This window comes from Staurois parvus, unplaced genomic scaffold, assembly GCF_062004578.1.
Source record: "Staurois parvus isolate SC_StPar_1 unplaced genomic scaffold, SC_StPar_1.0 ptg000001l, whole genome shotgun sequence".
Lineage (NCBI taxonomy): Eukaryota > Metazoa > Chordata > Amphibia > Anura > Ranidae > Staurois > Staurois parvus.
In genome coordinates, this window is record NW_028317797.1 from 1038009 (window position 1) to 1062832 (window position 24824).

At 43.8% G+C, this 24824-nt stretch overlaps 1 protein-coding gene across 1 annotated transcript in view; it reads right to left on the reverse strand.

Annotated features, from left to right (window-relative positions):
- RAB1A (RAB1A, member RAS oncogene family) overlaps window positions 1-23920 on the reverse strand; it is a 75088-nt gene extending 51168 nt beyond the window's left edge. Inside the window, exon 1 of the mRNA XM_089672431.1 lies at window positions 23596-23920. Within this exon, the coding sequence (XP_089528557.1) occupies window positions 23596-23618 (23 nt within the window). The 5' untranslated portion in view covers window positions 23619-23920. The remainder of the gene's footprint in view (window positions 1-23595) is intronic.
- Between the last annotated feature and the right edge of the window lie 904 nt (window positions 23921-24824).

The following is a 24824-nucleotide window of genomic DNA, read 5'->3' on the forward strand; positions in this document are numbered from 1 at the left end:
GAATGGGTTGGTTGTTTTACAAAGGTGAGGGTTTACATATACTGTAAGGCCTTTCACATATATATATATATACACACACACACACACATACACATACATATATATATATACACACACACACACACATACATATATATATATACACACACACACACACACACACACACATACACATACATATATATACACACATACACACATATACACACACACACACAAACACTGTACAAGATTTACTTGAGAAAATTTTCCGTCCTGCTCCATCTTTCATCACTGGTCGGGAATGTCGATATGACCCCACACACACTCTTAAAACACAAAAATGAAGAATGAAATTCTAGGGTTTGGCCAGCTTTTCAACCAATGAGAAGCGTTTCAGTTTAAATCATATTTCATCTGATCCCATCCACCTTATTCCTGCAGCTGTTCTGCAGATAACAGAGCCAAACAACCTGTCATACACCCATCAGGAGTGCCACCTATGCCCACCCTTACCACCCCCTTCTCCATTATATAGAAGATGTACTATAGCTTCTATGAATGAAAAACGATTTATGAATGGACAGGTAGATGAATGAAAAGTCCACATCCTCCATTCACAGATCAAGCAGTACTCACAGAGCCGTATGCCCCAAACACAGACTTTCTGGTTTTGGAGCATACAGCCCTGAATAGGAGAACCACTTAGAATGTCTTCCAGCCGCCGCATATTGCTGCCTGTTACAGTTGGCAGCAGGCTGAGCGCTTCACCTGTGCCCCTCTCGAGTACCCAAAAATGCACAGTTTTTATGCTGTAGGACAGCGGTTCTCAACCTGGGGGTCGCGACCCCTTTGGGGGTCGAACGACCATTTCCCAGGGGTCGCCTAAGACCATCGGAAAATACATATTTCCGATGGTCTTAGGAACCGAGACACCGCTGCTCTGTCTCGCGATCTGTGGGCGGGATGATATGCTGCCCCTGTAACCTGGCCACACCTCCGGGATCACTCAACAGCTCCGCCTCCTCGCCGCTGATTGGCCACCGGAACTGTCGCTCAGGAGAGGCACACAGGCGGCCAATCACCGGCGAGGAGGTGGAGCTTGGAGAGGAGGAGCTGAGCGGCAGAGCGCGCAGATCGAAGAAGATCGAGGGAGCTGCAGGACCGAGTGAAGAGGAGAGAGGCCAGAGAAGGAAGACAGCTGACAGGTAAGTGCAAATTTTGCTTCTGCAGGCTGTAGATGGGAGAGGGAGAGAGCGAGCCCAGGCTGGAGCAGGGGTCAGCAAGGTAAGTATCATTGGTGTCAGTGGGAGGAATAGTGCCCCATCATTTGTGTCACTAATACCAACGATGGGGCACTATTCCTCCCCCCACTGACACCAATGATAGGCACTATTCCTCCCCCCACTGACACCAACGATGGGGCACTATTCCTCCCCCCACTGACACCAACGATGGGGCACTATTCCTCCCCCCACTGACACCAACGATGGGGCACTATTCCTCCCCCCACTGACACCAACGATGGGGCACTATTCCTCCCCCCACTGACACCAACGATGGGGCACTATTCCTCCCCCCACTGACACCAACGATGGGGCACTATTCCTCCCCCCACTGACACCAACGATGGGGCACTATTCCTCCCCCCACTGACACCAACGATGGGGCACTATTCCTCCCCCCACTGACACCAATGATAGGCACTATTCCTCCCCCCACTGACACCAACGATGGGGCACTATTCCTCCCCCCACTGACACCAACGATGGGGCACTATTCCTCCCCCCACTGACACCAATGATAGGCACTATTCCTCCCCCCACTGACACCAACGATGCGGCACTATTCCTCCCACTGACACCAACGATGGGGCACTATTCCTCCCACTGGCACCAATGATAGGCACTATTCCTCCCCCCACTGACACCAACGATGGGGCACTATTCCTCCCCCCACTGACACCAACGATGGGGCACTATTCCTCCCCCCACTGACACCAACGATGGGGCACTATTCCTCCCCCCACTGACACCAACGATGGGGCACTATTCCTCCCCCCACTGACACCAACGATGGGGCACTATTCCTCCCCCCACTGACACCAACGATGGGGCACTATTCCTCCCCCCACTGACACCAACGATGGGGCACTATTCCTCCCCCCACTGACACCAACGATGGGGCACTATTCCTCCCCCCACTGACACCAACCATGGGGCACTATTCCTCCCCCCACTGACACCAACGATGGGGCACTATTCCTCCCCCCACTGACACCAACGATGGGGCACTATTCCTCCCCCCACTGACACCAATGATAGGCACTATTCCTCCCACTGACACCAATGATGGGGCACTATTCCTCCCACTGATACCAATGATGGGGCACTATTCCTCCCACTGATACCAATGATGGGGCACTATTCCTCCCACTGATACCAATGATGGGGTACTATTCCTCCCACTGACACCAACGATGGGGCACTATTCCTCCCACTGATACCAATGATGGGGCACTATTCCTCCCACTGATACCAATGATGGGGCACTATTCCTCCCACTGACACCAATGGCGGGACACTATTCCTCCCACTGATACCAACGATGGGACACTATTCCTCCCACTGACATCAGTGAGGGGGCACTATTCCTCCCACTGATACCAACGATGGGACACTATTCCTCCCACTGATACCAATGATGGGGCGCTAGTCCTCCCACTGATACCAATGATGGGGCACTATTCCTCCCACTGATACCAATGATGGGGCACTATTCCTCCCACTGCAAAATTACAGTTCTGAAGTAGCAACGAAAATAATTTTATGGTTGGGGGTCACCACAACATGAGGAACTGTATTAAGGGGTCGCGGCGTTAGAAAGGTTGAGAACCACTGCTGTAGGAGCACAAATTGTCCAAATGTATGAGGCCTAGTGAGGACACCTGTTGCATGGACAATGGCCTAATCTTTGGGAGATTTCTTCTAAACCTCTGAAGTGTCTCTAGGACAGGAGCTGAAGAAGAATTTCCTCAACGGTACAAAGACAGAAAAAAAATTATATATTCTGGCAATGGTTTTAACACTTCTGCTCTCTATTCAAAATTAAATTTAAAAAAAGGATTTTGCTATAGATACATGGCAAACAGTTCAAAAGATCAAGGACCCCCCTCCCCCCCCCGGTTGCCAATCCAGAAAAGTAAATGTAGACTATACAGATATGTTTACTGGTACCAAATGAAAAGCATATTCTACTTTTAAAGGATATGTTTACCTTTTAACAAAAATAATAAAATTAACTTTTTTTTGCAGGTAAAAAAAGATGTGCATTTATTACTTTTTGTTTTTGGAGCCTCTTAAACATTGCAGCATCGATCAGCAGCTTGCTCGTGCCATGCAGGTCTCCCTCTGACTTGTCAGTCTATCTGCTTGCTCATACATCCTGTACGGACAAGCAGATACTTACTGACAGGAAGGCTCAATGAACTACCACGGCGTTAGGGAGCACTGTGGCAGTTCACTGAGAACTACAAGCAGACAGCCGCAAAGTTACAAACATGTTACAAAAGGTGAACTTATCCTTTAACATTCTGTAGATTCCAATCATGAAAAACAGGTATGAATGTCATAGCCTTAGATTGAATCAAAGCAAAATTCTGGGCAAAAGCTTCATTACATGTCCTTGTTGCTGATTTCCCATCTTCTGCTTCATTCAGTAGTTGCTCTGAAATAGCCTATTTATTTTCAAATCAAACCATTCATCTTCTTTGGTTTCCGGTTTGTAAGAACATTGGCTTCTATGCCTCCCATTCCCCCAGTCACTGGCCTTGGCACATCCCTTCTGTAGTTCTTTCTCCAGGAAGAGATGTAATTCAGCCCCACTTGCAGTGGGTGGGCAGATCAAGATTCTCAGACACATTCAGCATGCACAGGCCTAGTGCATCCGCCCGCATTCACTACAATTCCCTGTGGATGATGGGAAATATAGTTTCCCTTTACTGCAGCGAGAGGAGAGGATATGATGTAATATGATGTAATCTCTGCTGTTACAGCTACTCCTTGGCAGATGCGGTTATCTTTTCAATTACAAAGATTATGTCATGAAAATTCAATTAAGACTTTTCTCCTAAATGGTACAGATTTTCTAAATTTTATTAACCGTCTAGTATTGTGTGTGTGTGTGTTGGGGGGGGGGGGGGGGAGTTCTTAAGTTCTAGATTATCTTTTCAAGCATGCAATATTAGTTCAGAAAAAACACGGTATTTAATTATTTGGGGGCAGATAAATACTCACCAGCCCCTAAGCAAGCTCCTTGAAAGAAACCTCAAAACACAGGTTAAGGCTGTGGGCTGCCTGAAGGAAATCAAGAAATGCCTCAATCCACACTAAACTTCATGGATAGTGGAATCTCCCCTGCCAGTTATTGTATTCCAATAGTCACTGATACTCGCTTATTGATACCCAAACAGTGAATGCAACAAAACAGTCACTGTTTAGTTGACAAGTTTCCACCAACTCTCCCAATTTTTTTTAATCATAGTTTGTCGAGGTGGGTAGTGCCGACAGGACCACCCATGTTTCAATTGTCAAGCCATGTATGGCTAGTATTATACACGGCTATCTGCCAACAGAGATCACAGATCTCTGTGAATGAATGCAACACAGGCATTAGAGTAGGGAAGTGTCAAGGAATCACAGAAGAAAAAAAAATATTCAAAAAATGATTTAACTTGGTTTCTTTTGGAAAAAAACAAAAACAAAAAACAAACAACAACAAGAGCAGCCAGAAAGACCTGTAGCAGAAAAGAAATTATGTTAAACAACCAGATCCTCTGGAACAACTGGCTTGGGCGGTGTTTGATTAGTCTGATATTTGCACAGTAATTATTGTGAAATCCATTGTGCCTGCATTAAATATTTCAGACCTGGAAGCTTTAATGAAAGACAAAAAAAAACCCCTCAAAACTGTAATATGAATTCTTAGAGCATCAGTAATAGGTTAACCCAAGTAATACAACAGTTGTTGCTTCATTACCTCACCTATCATGAATAAAAAGTCAAAGGACAGTGAAACATAATGATACATTCACACCTGTGTTTTTGGCCTACAGTATGTGGAAGCAAAAAAACTCAGTGGGGGTTCCAGCAATTAATTGTGGGAGGCATCCTGCAGCTAATTACATGCATGTGATCGGTCCTGGGCGCAGACAGTTAGTATCCAGGACTGATCACTTGCAGGTAATCAACACATAGCGAATACATGAAAATGGCTGTAATAAGCTGTGGGACGAAGAATAGGAAGAAGGGTTAGCCGCACACCGGAGGATTGATGAGTATAGTAATATTTATTGATCCATAGGACACAAAAAAACAGGATATATACAGGACTTGTAGACTTAATGATTGAAAAACCTCTCTGGTGATCAGGGCCTGCATGCGGGGTCAGATGCCTCACTGAGGAGCAGACATTCCAAGGCTTATCTCCCCACTGAGAGCCCGTATTCCTTCACATACCAGTCAGTAACCTCTGGGTGACAACCAACTGGCTCTTGACCCAAGCTCACCTCTATTGGCAAAAGCCAGAGGTAAGATTTGGAAAGCAAGGGCTCAGCACCCTGAGGATGCTGGTTATCTGCTCCAGCCTGCTTACTGACAGCAAAGGAAAGCTTTGCCCATCAGGTTGGATCTATACACTGGCAGAGGTGTCTGACAGGCATACCATGACTTGCTCCGGGCTTTGTTTCTTTTTACACCACACACGCAACAGCAAACCACACCTGCTGCCTGGTGACATCACATGCTTCGCTCAGGTGACTGGCAGAGCTGGGAAGCAGTACAAGGCTGAGGCTGTAGTTCTGAGCGCAGCCACAGGGTGACCCCAGCCTGTATCTCTATTGAGGACTACTGGAGTTTCCTGAAGGTGAGTCACAAGTCCAAGCTGGTGGAAAAAGGACATGGGGATGTTGGCAAGAGCCCTGCCGCCAGCCCCTACATGAAAAAACCTGAGAACCACAGCTCCCCTGGCCACAGTGAGATATCTGTATATCCTTCACATCATTGCCCTGCAGGACCTGTGCAGATTTACCCCTAGAAATGTCCTTGCTGTCCATATGTATCTCGAGACAAAAACTTTCATAAGGTTTGTGATGGCAGAGTTAGGTCCATATATATTTGGACACAGGCACAGTTTAGATTTTTTCCAGGTATTTACCAAAACACATTCAATCTATAGTTATATAATGGATATGGGCTGAAAGTGCACACATTCTCAGGTTTCATATGAGGGTATGTACATCCAAATCAGAGGAAGGGTTTAGGAATTAAAGCTCTTAAGAGTATCCGCCCCCCCCCCCCTTTTTCAAGAAACCAAAAGTAATTGGACAATTGAATCAAAAGCTGTTTCATGGCCGGGTGTGGGCTACTCCTTCGTTATTTCTTCATCAATTAAGCAGGTAAAAGGTCTGGAGTTGATTCTAAGTGTAGTATTTGTATTTGGAGTCTATTGCTGTGAACCTACATCATGCGTTCAAAGGAGCTGTCCATGCAAGTGAAACAGGCCATTCTAAGGTTTCAAAAACAAAACAAATCCATCAGAGAGATAGCAGCAACATTAGGAACAGCCAAATCAACAGTCTGACACATTCTGAGGAAGGAAGAATGCACTGGTGAGCTCAGCAACATAAAAAAAAGGCATAGACGTCCACAGAAGACAACAGTGGTGGATGATCGCAGGATCCTCTCTATGGTAAAGAAAAACCCATTCACAACATCCAGACAAGTGAAGGACACTCTCCAGGAGGTGGGTGTATCATTGTCAAAGTCTACAATCAAGAGAAGACTTCACGAGAGCAAATACAGAGGGTTCACCACAAGGTGCAAACCATTCATAAGCCTGAAGAATAGAAAAGAAAGATTAGACTTTGCCAAAAAAAATCTAAAAAGCCAGACCAGTTCTGGAAAAGCATTCTTTAGACGGATGAAACTAAGATTAATCTGTACCAGAATGACGGGAAGGAAAAAGTGTGGAGAAGGCTTGGAACAGCTCATGATCTAAAGTACACAACGTCATCTGTAAAACATGGTGGAGGCAGTTTGATGGTATGGGCATGCATGGCTTCCAGTGGCACTGGGTCATTAGTGTTTATTGATGTGACAGAAGATAGAAGCAGCCAGATGAATTCTGCATTGTTTAGAGATATACTGTCAGCCCAGATTTAGCCAAATGCAGCAAAGCTGATTGGACGGCGCTTCACAGTACAGATGGACAATGATCCAAAACACACTGCAACAGCAACCCAGGAGCTTTTGAAGGAAAATTACCTGATCTCAACCCAATTGAGCATGCATTTCACTTGCTGAAGGCAATACTAAAAGGCAGAAAGACCCACAAAGAACAACTGAAGACAGCTGCAGCTGGAGCCTGGCAAAGCATCAGAAAGGAGGAAACCCAGTATTTGGTAATGTCCATGGGTTCCAGGCTTCAGGCAGTCATTGCCAGTAAAGGATTCTCAACAAAATATTAAATATGAGCATTTTATTTATGATTATATTCATGTGTCCAATTACATTTGAGCCCCTGAAAATGAAAATGTATAAAAAATGGTTGCAGTTCCTAAAATTTGTACTTGATATTTATGTTCAACCCCTCGAAGTAAAGCTGAAAGTCTGCACTTCAAATTCATTTGGATTGGTTTGTTTTAATTTATTCTGGTGGCATACAGGGCCAAAAGTATGAAAATTGTGTGCGTGCAAATATACATATGAACCTAACTGTATTTGCCATCTGTTAACAGTTTTCAAAAACTGAGGAGCTACTAAATACCCAAATGAACTTATTGGCTAAAACACATGAACTAACTAGTTGTCGGCACCCACACTGCTTTATCACTGGCAGTTAGTGGGAGGCAGCCTGTTTTAGTACACACCACTAATGTTCACTTACATGCTGACGAGCAGCCACAACACACAACTCTTAAGGCCCTTTCACACAGGCAGACCCAAATCAGACCATCCATTGCACTCAATGGAGCAGCAGATATAAACAGACATGTCTGTTTACACCTGCCTGCATCCGATTTGATAAAAACAGACAGATGGGGATAAACTACTCATGTGTCTGGCGGATCAGATGACAGTCAGATGCAAATGGACAGGCATCTGTTTACCTCCGACCACCCATAGAGGACAGTGGGTTGTGTATGTCCACTCTGCATAAGTGGAACAGACACGGACCTGTCATCCGCCTACTCAGTGAAGATCAGTGGACAAAATTTGCCTGTGTAAAAGGGTCCTTAGTGTAGTGTACATTTAAAAGCGGTAGTAAACAGCATCCGAAAAAAGCAAAAAAAAAAAAAAAATCCCCTGCAAGGTAAAGGCATAATATGATAGTATGCATTGCATACTAGCACATTATTAAGGACTTACCTTAAAACGAAGCACTCCAGCAGACGGCTGTCATGGCTACCTGGGGCTTCCATCTTCACCCAGTTTTCCTTCTGGGTGCATAAGCTCTGGCCATCTGACTGGCCGAGCCGTGATGACGTCACTCCAGTGCATGCGCATAGGAGTCCTGGGCCACAACATAGTGCTCTGAAAGAACAGCACAGGTATGCCATTCCTTCACAGTGCATGCAATGGCTATCAAAAAGGGCTATTATCTCCTAAATGGTGCACATTTAGGAGATACTAATTTTACCTACAAGTAGGTTTTATTATAAGCTTACCCATAGGTATAATTATTAAAGAAGAGTTTACTACCACTTTAAGCTTAACTGAATGAGCTTAAGTTAGAAGTTGATTGCTTACTATGCACAGCTGCACCAAATTTAGCAAACCCCCCCCCCCCATAGAGTACAGAATAGTTAGACCTCCTGGCAGGTTTTTTGTCTCTTATTGATCTCCTATCTGTCCCCAAGGCATAATAGGAAGGGAGAGGAAAATCAGGCTGTTGTCAAAAGGACAGATGTCCCCACTGGAAGATTGGTCAACGGCCTCCAGGACAAAATAGGTGGCTGTCATTAACAGGGACAAAGACAGCAATAACATCAAATAGAAGTTCCAGCTATTCAAAACACTGAAAGCAAACAGGTTTTTCCTTTAAATAAATTGTATTGCATAACTGGCCTGCTTCAGACAACCTGCTCTGCCTGTCTCTGCTTTCAGTACACTGATCAAGAAAGTCAAAGTGGAGTGAGAAGTCCTTATCTGCATAATTGTTCTGATTTAGGGACTAAGCATTGTAGCTAGACATAACAGCCAGGTAATGAGCATTTTCAGGAGAGGTTATAGGTTTGCTCCAGGACTACTTGGAAGAGTACTCTGCAATGCAAGAAACAGATGCAGCTACCACAATGCACAGTTCAAAGTTGTAAATTACTACTACTGCTACTGGTAAATTAAAGCAATATTCATTTTTTAAATCTAAATCAAAATAAAAATAGATGTTATACTCACCTGCTCTATGCAATAGTATTGCACAAAGCGGTAGCTTACCACTTGTGGAGTCCCCTGCCGCCACTCTCTGCTCCTTCTGTCCCCTCAACAAGCAGTATGCTTTGAACTCCCGATCTGCATTGCATTATAATTAGTGAAGCACAGAAGAGGCATCCAGTGTCTTTTAGATCCTGGATGTCTCATTAAGGAGAAGCGGTCTCAAAAAAAAAGAAAGAGAAAAAAAAAAAACCACATAGGGGACTTGAAGTTGCACCCAAGCACAAAAAATCCCTCCCTCAAAAAAAATAAATAAATAAAAATGTTGAGGCCCCCCCCCACATGTAAGTACATACAAAACACATCCCAGGGGCACCTACGCACAAAATTGATTGTGATACACGTTACATATCACCGAGCGTGCCAGAGCGAAAGCAATAATTGTAGCACCAGACTACATCCGTACCACTAAACTGATGACTTATAGGGGGGCTTTTAAAGCATCACCCATAAAAAAAAAAATTATAGGGTACTAAAGTTTGTTGCCCTTTTCACAAGCGCACACAAATTTAAGGTTTTACATGTTGGTTATCCATTTACTCTGTGTAACCTTGTCTTTTTTTATTTTACTAAATAATTGGATAATTTATTGTGTTTGTGTTCCCTAAAATTAACTTTGGTGTGTTTTTTAGTGACATTTTGTATTTCCTACACCTTTGCGGCAATATCGGGTTTCATAAAAAATTGGAACTACCACCATTTTATGCTCTAGGGTACCTGCATTCAGAAAATATATATGTTTTGGGGGGTTTATGTAATCTTCAGGCCTAAAATTGATTTTTTTTTAAACGTGTGCAAAAAAAAAAAAAAAATGCAAAAACTGCTCTGGCCGCAAAAGGGTTTGAAGCTGGCTCCTTGTTCTAGGTGAGACTGGGCTAGGCCTGGTCTAATCACCCCATAGTGATTACTCTCAAATTGGTGAAGGATTAAAATAAATCAATCATCTAGAGCAGTCAATGTTCACCTAATACGTGTGGTCCGCAATGCAAAAGTAGACATGGGCATTTCCTAATCACAGCTTGTAAACACTTCTCAGAAAAAAAATCAGGTTTAGCAAGTATTTGTGATCAAATAGCTTTTCAGCTCCAGCCTGTAAATACTGAATCCAATACTGTACACAAGGGTGGGATACCCTTCATAGCATTTTGATGCATGTTTCCATGAGTTTTCCCAAGCCAAGCTTAAAACACATGTGAATGGTCCCTCAGTGAAATATCAATATTTTAGTAGAAGGGCATGGAACAGAAAAAGGGAAAATAATACTTCCATTAAACATTCACCTCCAACTAGGTTGTTCCTTGGCTCCACTATTAATACAGCAGCGGTCAAGGTGTTGTGGCTGCAAATGCAAGCTTTGAGTGTTGTGCTCAAAGAGGTCTATCTCCCTCTCTCTCCTTAGCAAAAAAAGAAGTAGCAAGCCGTGCAACCAATAGTAACAAATGTTATAACTTTAAAGTGATTGTCAAGGGATTTCTTTAATAACAAAGTCATACTTACCTGCAACGTGCAAGCTCCGATCCTCCTCTATTCCGGTTCCGTCAGTGTTCTTGACTCCTCTCCAGTTCTGAGTGCCACCATAGCAAGCCACTTCCCATGTGTGCACTCATGCAGGCTCAATCCCAAGCCACGCTATGTGACACTTGCAGAGCAGCTTGGCCCTGTCCCAGACTCACAGGCTGTGACTGACAGCAGCAGGAGCCAATGGCTTCCTCCGCTATTTGGCCAGTTAGGAGAGATAGAGTTACTGCTCTCGGAACAGTGCTGGATCGAGTTGGCGCTCAGGTAAGTATAAGCGGTGGCTGGAGTGGAGCTGCACACAGGTTTTTTTTACCTTCTGCCATTAAAATTTTAACCACTTGACCATTTTTTGCTATTCAGCACTGTGCCATTTTAACTGGCAATTGCACGGTTATGCAACACTGTATCAAAATAAAATTTATATAATTTTTTTTCACACAACTAAAGCTTTCTTTTGGTGGTATTTGATCACTTACTGGGTTTTTTATTTATATATATATATATATATATATATATATATATATATATATATATATATATATTAAAAAAAAAATCTAATGTCTTCATGAATTTAGGTCAAAATGTGTTCTGCTACATGTCTTTGGTTAAAAAAAAAAAAATACACAATAGGCGTATATTAATTGATTTGTGTGAAATTTATACAAATTATAGTAAATATACATGCCGGAATTTACACGACTATGACGCTATACTGGTAATGGTGGTGATCAGTGACTTATACTGGCACCGTGAGTGTGAAGGCAATCTAGCGCTAACATGCCCCTTGCTGGGAGGAACACTAACCGACATCACTAGTGACACTAACACACTGATAATACTGTTCACTGTTACTGTACTAATGACGCTGGCTGGGAAGTGATAAACATCAAGTGGCAATTGAGGAGATAATGGTGATTTTACAAAGAAATCTGGTTGTTTTTTTCTCCCTGCTTTTCAAGAAGCAGTAACAGCTAGATCGCTGTTCTGTGTACAGAGTTCTTTGGGTTTGTAAACGCAGGACTCTGTGCTGTGGTTGGACACAGCTGATCTGCTGGTTTCAGTCAAAGTCTACTATCCAGCTCCTTCTAGGTAAACACTGCATAGACATTTAAAGTCTATATTCTTCCATCTAGATACATTCCAGCATAATGGAGCACTCAATATGCATTCCTTACATCTGCATAGTTCAATATGAATAAAGTGCTGAGCAAAACATGCTTCACACTGCATGCAAATGAAAAGAAGCAACAATGCAACCCTCATTGATCAGTACTGGTGCTCCAGGCAGGAAGAATGCCACATGTAATCAATGAAACACCTGACAGCATATCAAAATCTGCTTGACTGGGCAATTGTTTTTCTTGTAGAGCTAGTCTATCGGTATCTTGATCATTAAATCATTTAAAGACCAAAACACTGGCAAACCCTTAAAAAAAATGGCAATGCCAGCTCTAGGTCTACAAGTGCTAAAGTAGTCCTGCAAACACCATAACAGGATACGGTGAATAATAATAGACAATAATCTGTATCTATATATGTCAGTTTTAGAGATTTCAGAAAACATACTAATGATGCACACAGTGTACAGAGTTTGAGAAGGTGTAACATGTCATTCATTTCATCAATAATGCATTAAAGGCACAACATGTATCTGGGGAACAGAGGAACTCTGAACCTTTGCCTCACACAAAGCACTTAACATTTTTAAAACACAGGCTGCAAAACAACAGCAAAGTATTAGAAGCTCAGCAGAGCTCTGCTAGGCAACAGGCCAGTCATTGCTGCTGCAATTCTATTTAAAATTATTCAAAAGCAATATCATTTACCACCATCCACCTTCTGCCATGGACTGAACAATGGGCTTGTTAGTGTGCTAACTTGATGCAGTTTTACTGCTTCTATGCTACAAGGGGAACTTGGGAAGCAGATGCACACCGTGGGGCAGAGGGGAATAGTCTAAGAAAGCAAACAGAAATGAAATGTTAAAAATAGCTCTCGAAAAAAGTAAGCAAAACCTGAACATGGACTATTTAAAGCCACGCAAAAAAAAAAAAAACCCACAAACTTGTCCAAGAAACCCAACCAGGTTTGTCTTTCTAGAAAAAGTAAGCCGATTAGTGACATCTATTTAGAAGATCCAGGCTCCTGCAAAATTGTGATAAAATATCTGCTGTACAAGGTTACATTCTTTGCAGATGTATAAAGGATCCTTCCAATCTCTGACCAGAGTTACTGAACCTCCAGACTTAACAGAGCTGTCCTACACCACAATATCCTAGGAGCATGCAGCAATTGAAAAGAACTGGCAAAGAAAAGAGCAGGTTAAAGCTCTATGCGCACGTGCGGGTGGTTTTTTTTTTTTTTTTTTTTTAAGCTCAGAAAATGCTGGATTAAGGAAAAAAACACTTCATTAAAAAAACACTGTAAGGGCTCGTTCACACTTGGCTGTTTTACCAACGCTTGCCAAACGCCCCTATAGCGTTTGGCAAGTGTTGGTCTGGCGTTTGCGGAGCGTTTTTTAACGCTCTGCAAACGCCGCATGCGCGGTTTAGCGGAAGTTGCTAGGCGTTTGCCAAGCGTTAATAACGCCCCACAAACGCCTATAATGCAGTTTGAGTGGTGTTACCGCTCTGCAACCGCCCCGCAACCGCACCGCAAAAGCCGGCCGGGCATTTGCGGAGCGGCACCATAGACGAGAATAGGAGGCTTCAAAGCCTCCTGACTCGACCAGAGGCGTCCGGTTTGCCGCGATGCGACGCAAACGCTCCCGTTAGAACAGCACCATGTGCTGTAATGTGCAGAATTGGCAGAGGCGTTTGGGAAGCGGTAAAAACGCTTCCCAAACACCTCTCTGCCGCCTGCACACAACGCTAGTTTGAACGTAGCCTTACAGAGTTTGAGAGGGGGGGAAAAAAAACTGTTACAAGCGATGAGCATTATTTCTGCTGGAAAAATGCTCCAAAAACATTTTGTTTCTCTCCTAGACAATGAAGCTCAAAAATGCTAATATCCTAAAAGTAGTGTGCATGGACACATAGGATAACACTATTTAGAAGAAAGAAAAATGCCAATAGCAGCTTCTAGGAGCTTGAAAACAAAAAACACGCTAGTGTGCATGGAGCCTAAAGGAGAATACCAAAGAAGATGGTAGCCTTAAAGCAAAGCTGAAAAGTCCAATGTAAACATCTATAACTAAGGTTCATACAAAAAGCAGCAAGACATGCAACAAATCTCCTCCTACAGGTTTCTCCCAGCAGTGGTCCTAGTCAGCATCTACCATTAATTCCATGTACTGGGATTAAAAACGCATTAGTGGAGCTGATGGGATTTATTATCAATAAACTTAGTGACTATGCTGATATTGGTTGTGCAGCTTGCCTCTTTTTGTATGCACCTGACTGGGAAGAAAATGCAGCTCTACCAGTATTGCACCCATTCACTGATATTTGCAGCTAGAACGCCTTAGGCAATATCTGATTGGAAGAGGAACAGATTCATAACGGCATTAACTCCTAAACACCACATACAGGTACATGGGTACTATGAAAGCTAAAATGGTAATATCACGTCACACTAGACATAATTAAAAAGAAATTGAAAGGAAAATAAATAAATAAATCAATCTCATTTAGGATCTATGCACACTGGCTTAAAAAAAAAACAAAAACCACTCAAGTGCTCTTTGCAAAAAGTTTTTTTGTACTAGCGTTTTTCTGGCCAGAAAACCGTTCCCAAAACCACCTGCCTCTATAAACGCTGAGCTTAAAATATGCCACTAAACTACTTAAGGCGGAGCTCCACCCAATGGGGGGGAAGTTCCGCTTTAGGCCTTTGTCCTCTGCTCCCCATTAAGGATTGGCACCATTGGGGAGCAGGTACCCAAATTTAACAGGTACCCGCTCCCACTGCGATCATCTAGGCGACTGGAAGTTGTCCTCCTCGTAGTCTTCTAGGACATGTGAAAGGTCCCAGAAGACTACAGGACCATTCACAAAGCGCAGCGTTTCTCGTGCATGTGCAGTGGGCACCCGGCTGTGAAGCCGCAAGCTGTCACAGCCGGGTGCCCACACTAAAGATGCAGGCGCTCGGGAGAGAAAACGGCTGGTGAAACAAGCGGTAGTGAGGACACCGCTGGACTGAGGGACAGGTAAGTGGCCGTATTTTAAAAGTCAGCAGCTACAGTTTTCGTTGCTGCTGATTTTTTTTTTTTTTTCAGGTTGAACTCCGCTGTAATGTGTATGGACACATAGGATAACACGAGTTGCTTCTACAGGCAAAATGTTAAACTCCTTTAGGAGCAGCATTTTTTTAAGCCAACGTGCATGGACCCTTAACCGCTTGAGTGAAAACAACTGTTGGCAGCAAGAACTACACAAGTGACACACAAGCAGACTCTGGACTCAGATATATTAAGTATATAAGGAGACTAAATATGCTTCTAAAGGATTGGAAAAATTCAACAAAAATGTCACCATCAAAGTGCAGCAAGGCATGACTTCTAGGTTTTCTGTTGAAGGATTCCTCCCTCCTTCTACACAGCAGCATCCTGGAATAAAAATGGAGCATGCTGCAAACATGTGTAAAAAGGGCTGCATGCAGTTTCTTCACTGTACAAATATAACCATCAAATTTTAAAAATGTATCACTTTTATTTTTGAATCAACACTAAACACAGCTTGACCCAAAGCTGGGCCTCATGTACGAACATTTTAGCTGTCTGCCCACAAGTACCAGATTCTTCTCTTTATAGAATTCTAACTTGTACTATAAACATAATTTGGGTTTCTTGCACACCTTTGAATAAAAACCAAATGATTCCTGTATCATTACGTTACATTTGCAATATGTATTTACCAAAATATTAGCGGATTAGGATGATCAATTTCCAGAAACCAATTAAATATAAGGCACATCACTCCAAAACTATGAATTTTAAATCAGTTTATGTTTTGTATCCAAGGCCCCTTTCACACGGGGCAAATTTTGATCTGAGCAACAATTCACATATCCCCTACTGCTTGGAGCAGACTTCACATCTGTGTTCACTCTTCAGTCTCTGCAGAGCAGACATGGACAGGGCCTGCCCTGCTCTATGGGCTGCCGGAAGAGGACTCTGGTGCCCATTTATGCCCAACTACCCTGAAAGCCACCAAAAATGGAAGCATACTTTCAGATCAGTTTCCATTTATTTTTTTTAGTGGACCAGATCAGAGCCATAGATAGGCAAGTATAAACAGACACAAATATGTTTATGCCCGCCTGTCCATAGGAATGCATGGACCTCCCAATAAGCTCCGGTTGAAAAACTGAAAGGCAGACGTGATGGGATCGCCCATGTGAAAAGGGCCTCAGAGAACATTGTTCATATATTATTGCACTCTAAAGTGTTATTATAAGAATTATTACACAATTGAATGTAAAAGGAGTGAGCCTAGGAGCAATCAGACTTTTACAGATGGATAGAAGGCTTCTGGTGAAAACTTTCTAAATGTACACTGCAGAGGGGGAGAAGGCCAGGAGGCATATAAATCACAAATAACTCACTCCTCCTGTGCGAAAATCACAAAATATAGGATATTTTGTGGTTGGCTAGAAATACTACAGAAATCTTCTACAGCTCAATAACACAGAAAACTGTCAGTCATTTGACAGAGAAAATTAGCAACAATTCATGTGACATGAACTAAAACATGCAATCAACTTAACCCGCAGCGAACTACAATAATGCTGTCTAGTTTCAATACAGAAAGCAGAAAACTTAAGTAAACAAAAAAAAATAGTTTAGAAAAAAAATGCTCAGCAAAGAAACAAAACAAAGCTGTTGGCCTAAGCAACCAGGTGTCTGGATTCATTTTCAAGGAATAAAAGATGGCAACATGTGCTATGCAATAGTCAGTCCCCAGTTGCATACAATGCCCCAAAGTTTTGTTTTTGCCAAACCTTAAATTACTTGACCAGGACTATCAATGTAAATTCAGATCCCCATCACTTAAAAAGGATAAGTTCACATGTCGTAACATGCTGTGCCCATATTCAGGGTATAATATGTAACATGTTACTTTACGACTGGCCCCCGCTGTAACAGCTAGCATGGGATCTTTTTCCCCCACTAGCTGTCACAATTGTTTTTTAAAAACTGCAACCATGCAGGGCTCCACCTGCCCAGCCACATCATTCATTCACAGAGTTCTGTGAATGGGAAACTACAAGTCCTGACAACCTTCGCAGCTGTTGGCTTGTAGTTCTCAATGAACTACCACGGCGCTGTTGAGTGCTGTGGTAGTTTATCGATTCTTCCTGTCAGTGTAAAACTGCCTGCCAGTACAATGTATGTGCAGATAGATTACACTGATAGTCTGCAGGAGACCTGCATGGTATCGATCTGCTGATCGCTATGCAATGCTTTCCAGCTTCCTAGAACAAAAACAGTAAATGAACATTTTTTTACCTGCAAAAAATGTGCATGTATTTTTTTGTTAAAAGCTGAACTTATGCATAAGGCAAATGGGCAATAATCAGCTCAGACAAAAGTCCAAATTCACTACCAAAAAGGTGCTTGAAGCTTTTGTTGCACTATTTTATTACTTGATACAATGGAACATGAACAGTAATATTGGTCTTTTTATGATTATTTTTTTTTGTCATTTGTTTCAATACTAAAAACGGAGAAAAACAATGAAAAAAATAACCCTAACTGTATCTGGTTGGCTAAAAATTGGTGGATGAAAAATAGTGTTCTTTTCCCAGTCTGGAAAAACAAGCTAAAGAGGAATGGTGAACTAAACTAACCATTGCTCTACAGTTATTGGAGCTGCTGCATACTGGAACATGAAGGAAAGGTTCAAGTCACAGAACGCAAGCTAAAACAAAATACTGGAATAAACAAATGAAAATAACTTACGCTATGGAATAGTCCCCAGTGTCTAAATGTCCCTAGATTTCAAAAAGGAAGTGAGAACAGCAGCTCCTGGCAGCAGATTGCGAAACCCACAGTAATGTGTGTTTTGTAAGAACCATGTGACACACATATGACTTGCTGCTAAACGGAAGGCTGGCTATGGATTCATTCACAGCCCATGGAAGGGACAGTCTATCTTCATCGAATGAACAATGTGAAAACAGAGAAAACCTCCCGCACTGCCGAACATTTATAGACATGGTATAATTCTCTCTGTAATAGGACTGTCACTTCCTGTAGATACAAAGCCTACATCATCATGCTGACGTCTGAAACTGAAAAAAATGTTTGCTTTCTGTTTCCATTTTGTCTTTCTGCTAGATAGGTCCTTTTGTTTCTGTGGCTCAATACTTCAGTGTTTGAGGCTGAGTCCACGGTGATAGAACAATCTATAGTGATCAATCTAGAACCCAGACAACGAACATTAGGTACTATAAATTGCAGTTACACTGCATGCAAGGTATAATTAACTGAAATACACCATCGCCTTGCATCCCAGAAATCCCTGGCCAGAATCAAGGTGGGTGAGGCTGGGGAGGATCTTTCAGATGATACTTGTGAATGGTAGGCATTTTCCTGTTTATGATTCTCTACAAAAGATCTTTTACTTTGGTACAACCACCCAAAATCTGACAGCTGTCCTCTACCACCATGTTGCAGCTCCTGACCGAGTAAAGACCCACCTTACACAAAATGATGGATCATGCAAGTCCTTCAGTTAAAAACATAAAAAATATCAAATAAGGACATCTGTCAAATGAAAGTGGTTGTAAAGGTTCAAGGTCTTTTGCCTTCATGCTTTCTATACATGAAGGTAAAAAATAATCTGTGTGCTATGTACAGCCATCCAAAGCAGTGTGCACGAGCTGACAGGGAGAACTGTTTTGCTCGGCAATCACCAGGCGCTGGCGAGTAATCACCGGCCAAGACCCAGTGATTGACAGCCGCGGCCGCAAATGGCAGCTCAGGTAGGGCTCATGTGTGCGACCCCCTACCCAGAAATGCAAAAGTGCGTGTGTGTGTGTGTGTGATTTTGCGCACCCGTGCTGCACTGTAGCCGTATATCTGCTATAGGGTGGTCGGGAAGCGGTTAAAAAGATGCCTTTTATTTACCTATTTTTGTATTCGTGATCCCTCTGATTCCATTCTCCTTTAGATGAGAATGACTTTAGCCTGCCCTACATCAGATATCCCAGAAGGAATCAGATGAAATATACAGCACTTAGGGCAACACAGTGGCTAAGTGGTTAGCACTTCCACCTGGCAGTACTGGGGTTATTGGTTCGAATCCCAATCACAGCACCACCTGCCTGGAGTTTGCATGTTCTCCCTGTGCCTGCGTGGGTTTCCTCCAGGTACTCCAGTTTCCTCTCACACTCCAAAGACATGCTGGTAGGTTAATTGGCTCCTGTCTAAATTGGCCCGTGTATGTATGAATGTAAGTTAGGGACCTTAAATTGTATGCCCTTCGAGGGTTAGGGACTGATGTGAATGTACAATATATATGTAAAGTGCTTCGTAAATTGACAGCGCTATATAAGTACCTGAAATAAATACAGCACTTCAGGAGGAAGGACCCAATGACATGTCACCAGAGGGGGTGGCTGCAAAAACCAGGAAGAGACAGCCAGCTCCCAAAGAAATCAGGAAGAGCAATGGTGGTCCTGTGTGCAGCAGCAAACTGGATGCTCACAACAGGCCAAAGCTGGATTTGCTGTGTGTGTTAGTATGTTTATTATGGACTTCCCAAAATAAAAAGTTAGAGGGCATAAAAAAAATTAAAGTAGGGTAATAAAGTTCAAATAATTAAAAATATTTACAGTACAACAAATAAAGCGCCTTACTGAATTACAAATAACACTGAAATTTGCTCACATGAAAAGGTCTCAATGCTGAAGTGTTACCTTCAGTTTAACAATTCTGAAACTGATTGGAATCAATATTGATATTACACCTGCTCCTGAAGTATCCAATGAACCCAGCGATTCATGGTTACCTTTAATAAGGGAACTAGGTTTCAGAAAATATCACTGGGCTGAGCCGCGCTAGGTGTGTCAATGGATACACAGAGCTAGGTTTGGGATCAAGCCTGCACAAGTGCCCCGTAGCAAGCAGTTTGCTATGGGGGCACTCTGAAGGGTAGGGGGGGCGGATCACCAGCAAGGGACCCCAGACGAGGAAGTTCAGGGCGCTCTATACAAAACCGCTGCACAGAGCAGGTACATGACAGGTTTGTGATTTTTTTTTTTTTTAACTACCTTTACAATCACTTTAATGCTACAAATAGATATAAACAATTGCTTCACTGGATTAACGGTTTTCATCAGCCGCACAAATGAGTGACAATTTCATAAAAGGTCTGTTAGAGGCAAAAGGATGTAAAGTATCCTTATACCTCAAAAGTCCAATGCACTGCAGGCCTGATGGTCATGTCCTATGGATGCAGACAACATACTGGAAAGGTGTAGTTGGTCTTCTCAACGCAGCTTACACTAAGCACTTCTCAGGCCAAGCTACAGGCACTGCTACTGTTGAAGAACCAAAAGTGCCAGGACTGAACGGTCAGATGTGCAACCACTTCTACTCAGCAGCAGGGCCTAAGGCCTCAAAAATGAAAATCATTCTATACATCCATAATTACTACAGAGAACACCTTGACTGATAAGCATGAAAGGCTTCCATCAGGCAACACAAAGCATTGACAAAGACAACACAGGTAAAGGAAAAGATGACAAAGTATGACGGATAGGTAGCCAACTACAACAGTATGATGGGAAAGAGACAGGCCGAACAAGATGGAAAAGTACATTTAAGCTCTCATCCAGACAAAACTCAGGCTACCGAGAAACTACAAGTGCCAGAAGGAGCAGCTATACATCAGCTGGCAGGACTTGTTGGCTCTTGTAATGTCACAAAAACTGGAAGCAACTTAAAGGGGAACTTCTCCCCCTGACCAAAAAAAAAAAAAAAAAACACGTTGATATGCCCTGTACCTTCTCTTCTTGCTATAAAACAAATATACTTACAAGCCCAGCAGATCCAGCGCTGCCATCCTGAAATACACTGGAAGCCGGCTGTCTTCCAGGTTCTTGTTGCCAGTATAGAGCCTCTGTAATGTGTAAACCTTTTTTCCTCCCTTTTCACTTAGAATAGTAAATGATTAAAGCTCCGGTCAGTTTTATTTTGTCCTATGTGATCCATTACACAGATTTCTCTTCACTTCCTGTCTTATACACATGTGGAGGTGATGAAATCTTCAACATTCCTGTGAGAGTTACCACTTTTGTCCCAGTCGAAAGTTTTCTCCTCTATTGCTGTTCTGGGGGCAGCTCAAAATTTGGGATTTTCCCTCAACTTCAGTGACAATGGTCACAGAACAAATACACACTGAATCTTCAACAGGAAAAAAACAAAAACAAAAAAAAAAAAAAAAAAAAAACATGAAAAAAGTTCTAAATCTTCCAATTTCCATCCAAAAATACAAATATGGAAAAGTTTTTTTTTTTTTTTTACTTCAGATATGCAATAACAGGGGTAGACAACCTCAGCACCCCAGCTGTTGTGAAACTACAAGTGCGATGAGACGTCATAAGGTTATAACAGCCACAGGCATGATGCAGGGGCATGATGGGATTTGTAGTTTCAGCACAGCTGGAGTGTCAAGGCTTCCTACCCCTGTGTTATAAAGTAGTCACAGACATAAGGTGTCATAGGATGGGAACAGATGTACGCTACAAGATGGCCATTGTCCTAAGAGAATACAAGATGGCCATAGACATAACATGTTATAAGATGGTGTAACCTGCGAGATGGCCACAGACGGAAGACGCCGCAAGATGGCCACAGACGGAAGACGCCGCAAGATGGCCACAGACGGAAGACGCCGCAAGATGGCCACAGACGGAAGACGCCGCAAGATGGCCACAGACGGAAGACGCCGCAAGATGGCCACAGACGGAAGACGCCGCAAGATGGCCACAGACGGAAGACGCCGCAAGATGGCCACAGACGGAAGACGCCGCAAGATGGCCACAGACGGAAGACGCCGCAAGATGGCCACAGACGGAAGACGCCGCAAGATGGCCACAGACGGAAGACGCCGCAAGATGGCCACAGACGGAAGACGCCGCAAGATGGCCACAGACGGAAGACGCCGCAAGATGGCCACAAACCTAAGATGCAATGAGATGACCATACACCCACGATGCTACAAGATGGTCACAGATAAAGACATAAGCTCCACGAGCAGGTCCTCCTATTCCTTCTGTACTGAAATGTACTGTACTTGTATTGTCTCCTGTTATATTGTAAAGTGCTGCGCAAACTGTTGGCGCCATATAAATCCTGTATAATAATTATAAGTTGGCTACAGTTATATGATGGTCTAGGACACAAGATGATTGCTCAGATGAGGTGCTGATTGCCATGTCTATGGGTGACAATCGCAGACACCTGCTGCCACATGGGGGACATTGGAGTACAAATCCCACAAGGACAGAGTATAGGGGGTGAGATACAAGGACAGGAAAGAAAGGAAGGAAGGAATAACCCATCTACATGGAGGAGGTATGTTGTATGAAGGAATAACCCATCTACATGGAGGAGGTATGTTGTATGAAGGAATAACCCATCAACATGGAGGTGGTATGTTGTATGAAGGAATAACCCATCTACATGGAGGTGGTATGTTGTATGAAGGAATAACCCATCTACATGGAGGTGGTATGTTGTATGAAGGAATAACCCATCCACATGGAGGTGGTATGTCGTATGAAGGAATAGCCCATCCACATGGAGGAGGTATGTCGTATGAAGGTATAACCCATCTACATGGAGGAGGTATGTTGTATGAAGGTATAACCCATCTACATGGAGGTGGTATGTTGTATGAAGGAATAGCCCATCCACATGGAGGAGGTATGTTGTATGAAGGAATAACCCATCTACATGGAGGAGGCCTGATATACAAAGGAATAACCCATCTACACGGAGGAGGTCTGATATACAAATGAATAACCCATCTACATGGAGGAGGTATGTTGTATAAAGGAATAACCCATCTACATGGAGGTGGTATGTTGTATGAAGGAATAACCCATCCACATGGAGGAGGTATGTTGTATGAAGGAATAACCCATCTACATGGAGGAGGCCTGATATACAAAGGAATAACCCATCTACATGGAGGAGGCCTGATATACAAAGTAATAACCCATCTACATGGAGAAGGTATGTTGTATGAAGGAATAACCCATCTACATGGAGGAGGTATGTTGTATGAAGGAATAGCCCATCTACATGGAGGCCTGATATACAGGAAATGAAGGGAGGTGGTCATCAGGAAATCGTGGCAATCTCTCTGGCAGAGCCGGGATTTAAGGTGTAGGAGAACTACAAGTACCATTAGACACTGGGTGTCAGGGCATGCTGGTACTTGTAGTGCCTCCACAGCTGCCCAGCCTGCTGACAGTGGTCCAGGCCGTAGGCCCTGATGACCGCACAGCTGAGTGTCCCGGCTGACGATGGGCCTGTGTGGAGTAGCTGTGTGTGTAGGATTGTCTCCCCTCCCTCCAGTGACAATGACAGAGCAGGCAGCAGACAGAGGCCTCCCCCGGCCTGACCCCGGATGTCCCCCCTCATCATACTCACTACTCGGGATTCATGCTGGACATGTCACTGTTATCTCCACAGCTTCTGCAGAATCACAACACACCGAACACCGGAGACCCGCCAAGCAAACCCGGGTCCAGGGGACGAATGAAAACTAAACCGGCGGACCGAACCTCCACAGAAGGTTCCAGCGACAAACCTACGATGTAATAATAAGAACTAATTCTTCCCCCCAGCGGCCCGGGAACTACCCCCCAAATACTAGCACAGCAGCCGCAAGCCCGAGCTCTCTGTAACCCCAAAATGGCTGCCGGCCCAAACCAGGAAATAGTGAATCCTCCAACTCAGGAAGGCTTCGCACTGGCGACAGAAGGCCGGCCCCACGCTGCACCCTGGGAGATGTAGTCCTACAGCGCCCGAGCGAGTCGTCCCCGTGTTATGGTAGATGGGCGGGGAGACTGCATTTCCCAGGGTGCGGCGGGCATCCCGCGCCTGCGCAGCGGTAACCCTCACCCCTCCCCTGTGAGCGGCCCCTCCCTCCCCTTGTCCTGGTTCCTGGAGGGGTAGCTCCGGCTCCCTCTAGCGGGATCTGCTGGCTTTGGCTGACGTCACCACTGAAACGTGGCAGCTGCCGGGCAGGTCCAGGGATAAGCCGGGTCCAGTCACGGGGAGAGGAGGAGGGGAGAGCTGATAAGGAGCACGGTGCAGGGGACCTTTGTGACGCTGGGATCTGGAGAGGTGTCTTAGGGTGACATCATCTGTGACTGCCTGACTCCGACAGGAAATCACCATCCCATTCACCCAGGCAGCTGATCAATGACAAGTGCACAGATCAGCAGACCTCCTTCCAATGCCAACCTGCACTGCTCCTCACTCATCAGCCGTCAGTATGGACAGCATAGGGGGTTCAGGTGGTCAGTGAGCTCCAGTCACTATCTGTATTTGTCAGAGCAAAGCACCAAAGGGCACCTGTGCAGGACAATTCCTCCTCTGTTCATAGGAGGACACAGTGGAGATCTTGATTGCTGACTATTGGGTTATAGTGCCACCTGCAGGAGTGGGACACAAGATACGATCCCTGATGGTGGTGGAATCCTCCAACCGCTAGAGACAGCTCAGTTCCATTTGGCCTTTTGGAACAAAGAAAGCACCATCTGGTCTAAAAGTGGTTGTAACCTTCTGACATGATGTTCAATATATTGCCAGAAATCATTGGATTAAGGTGTTCCAATCACCTCCATGGCCACAGGTGTATATAATCTATCACC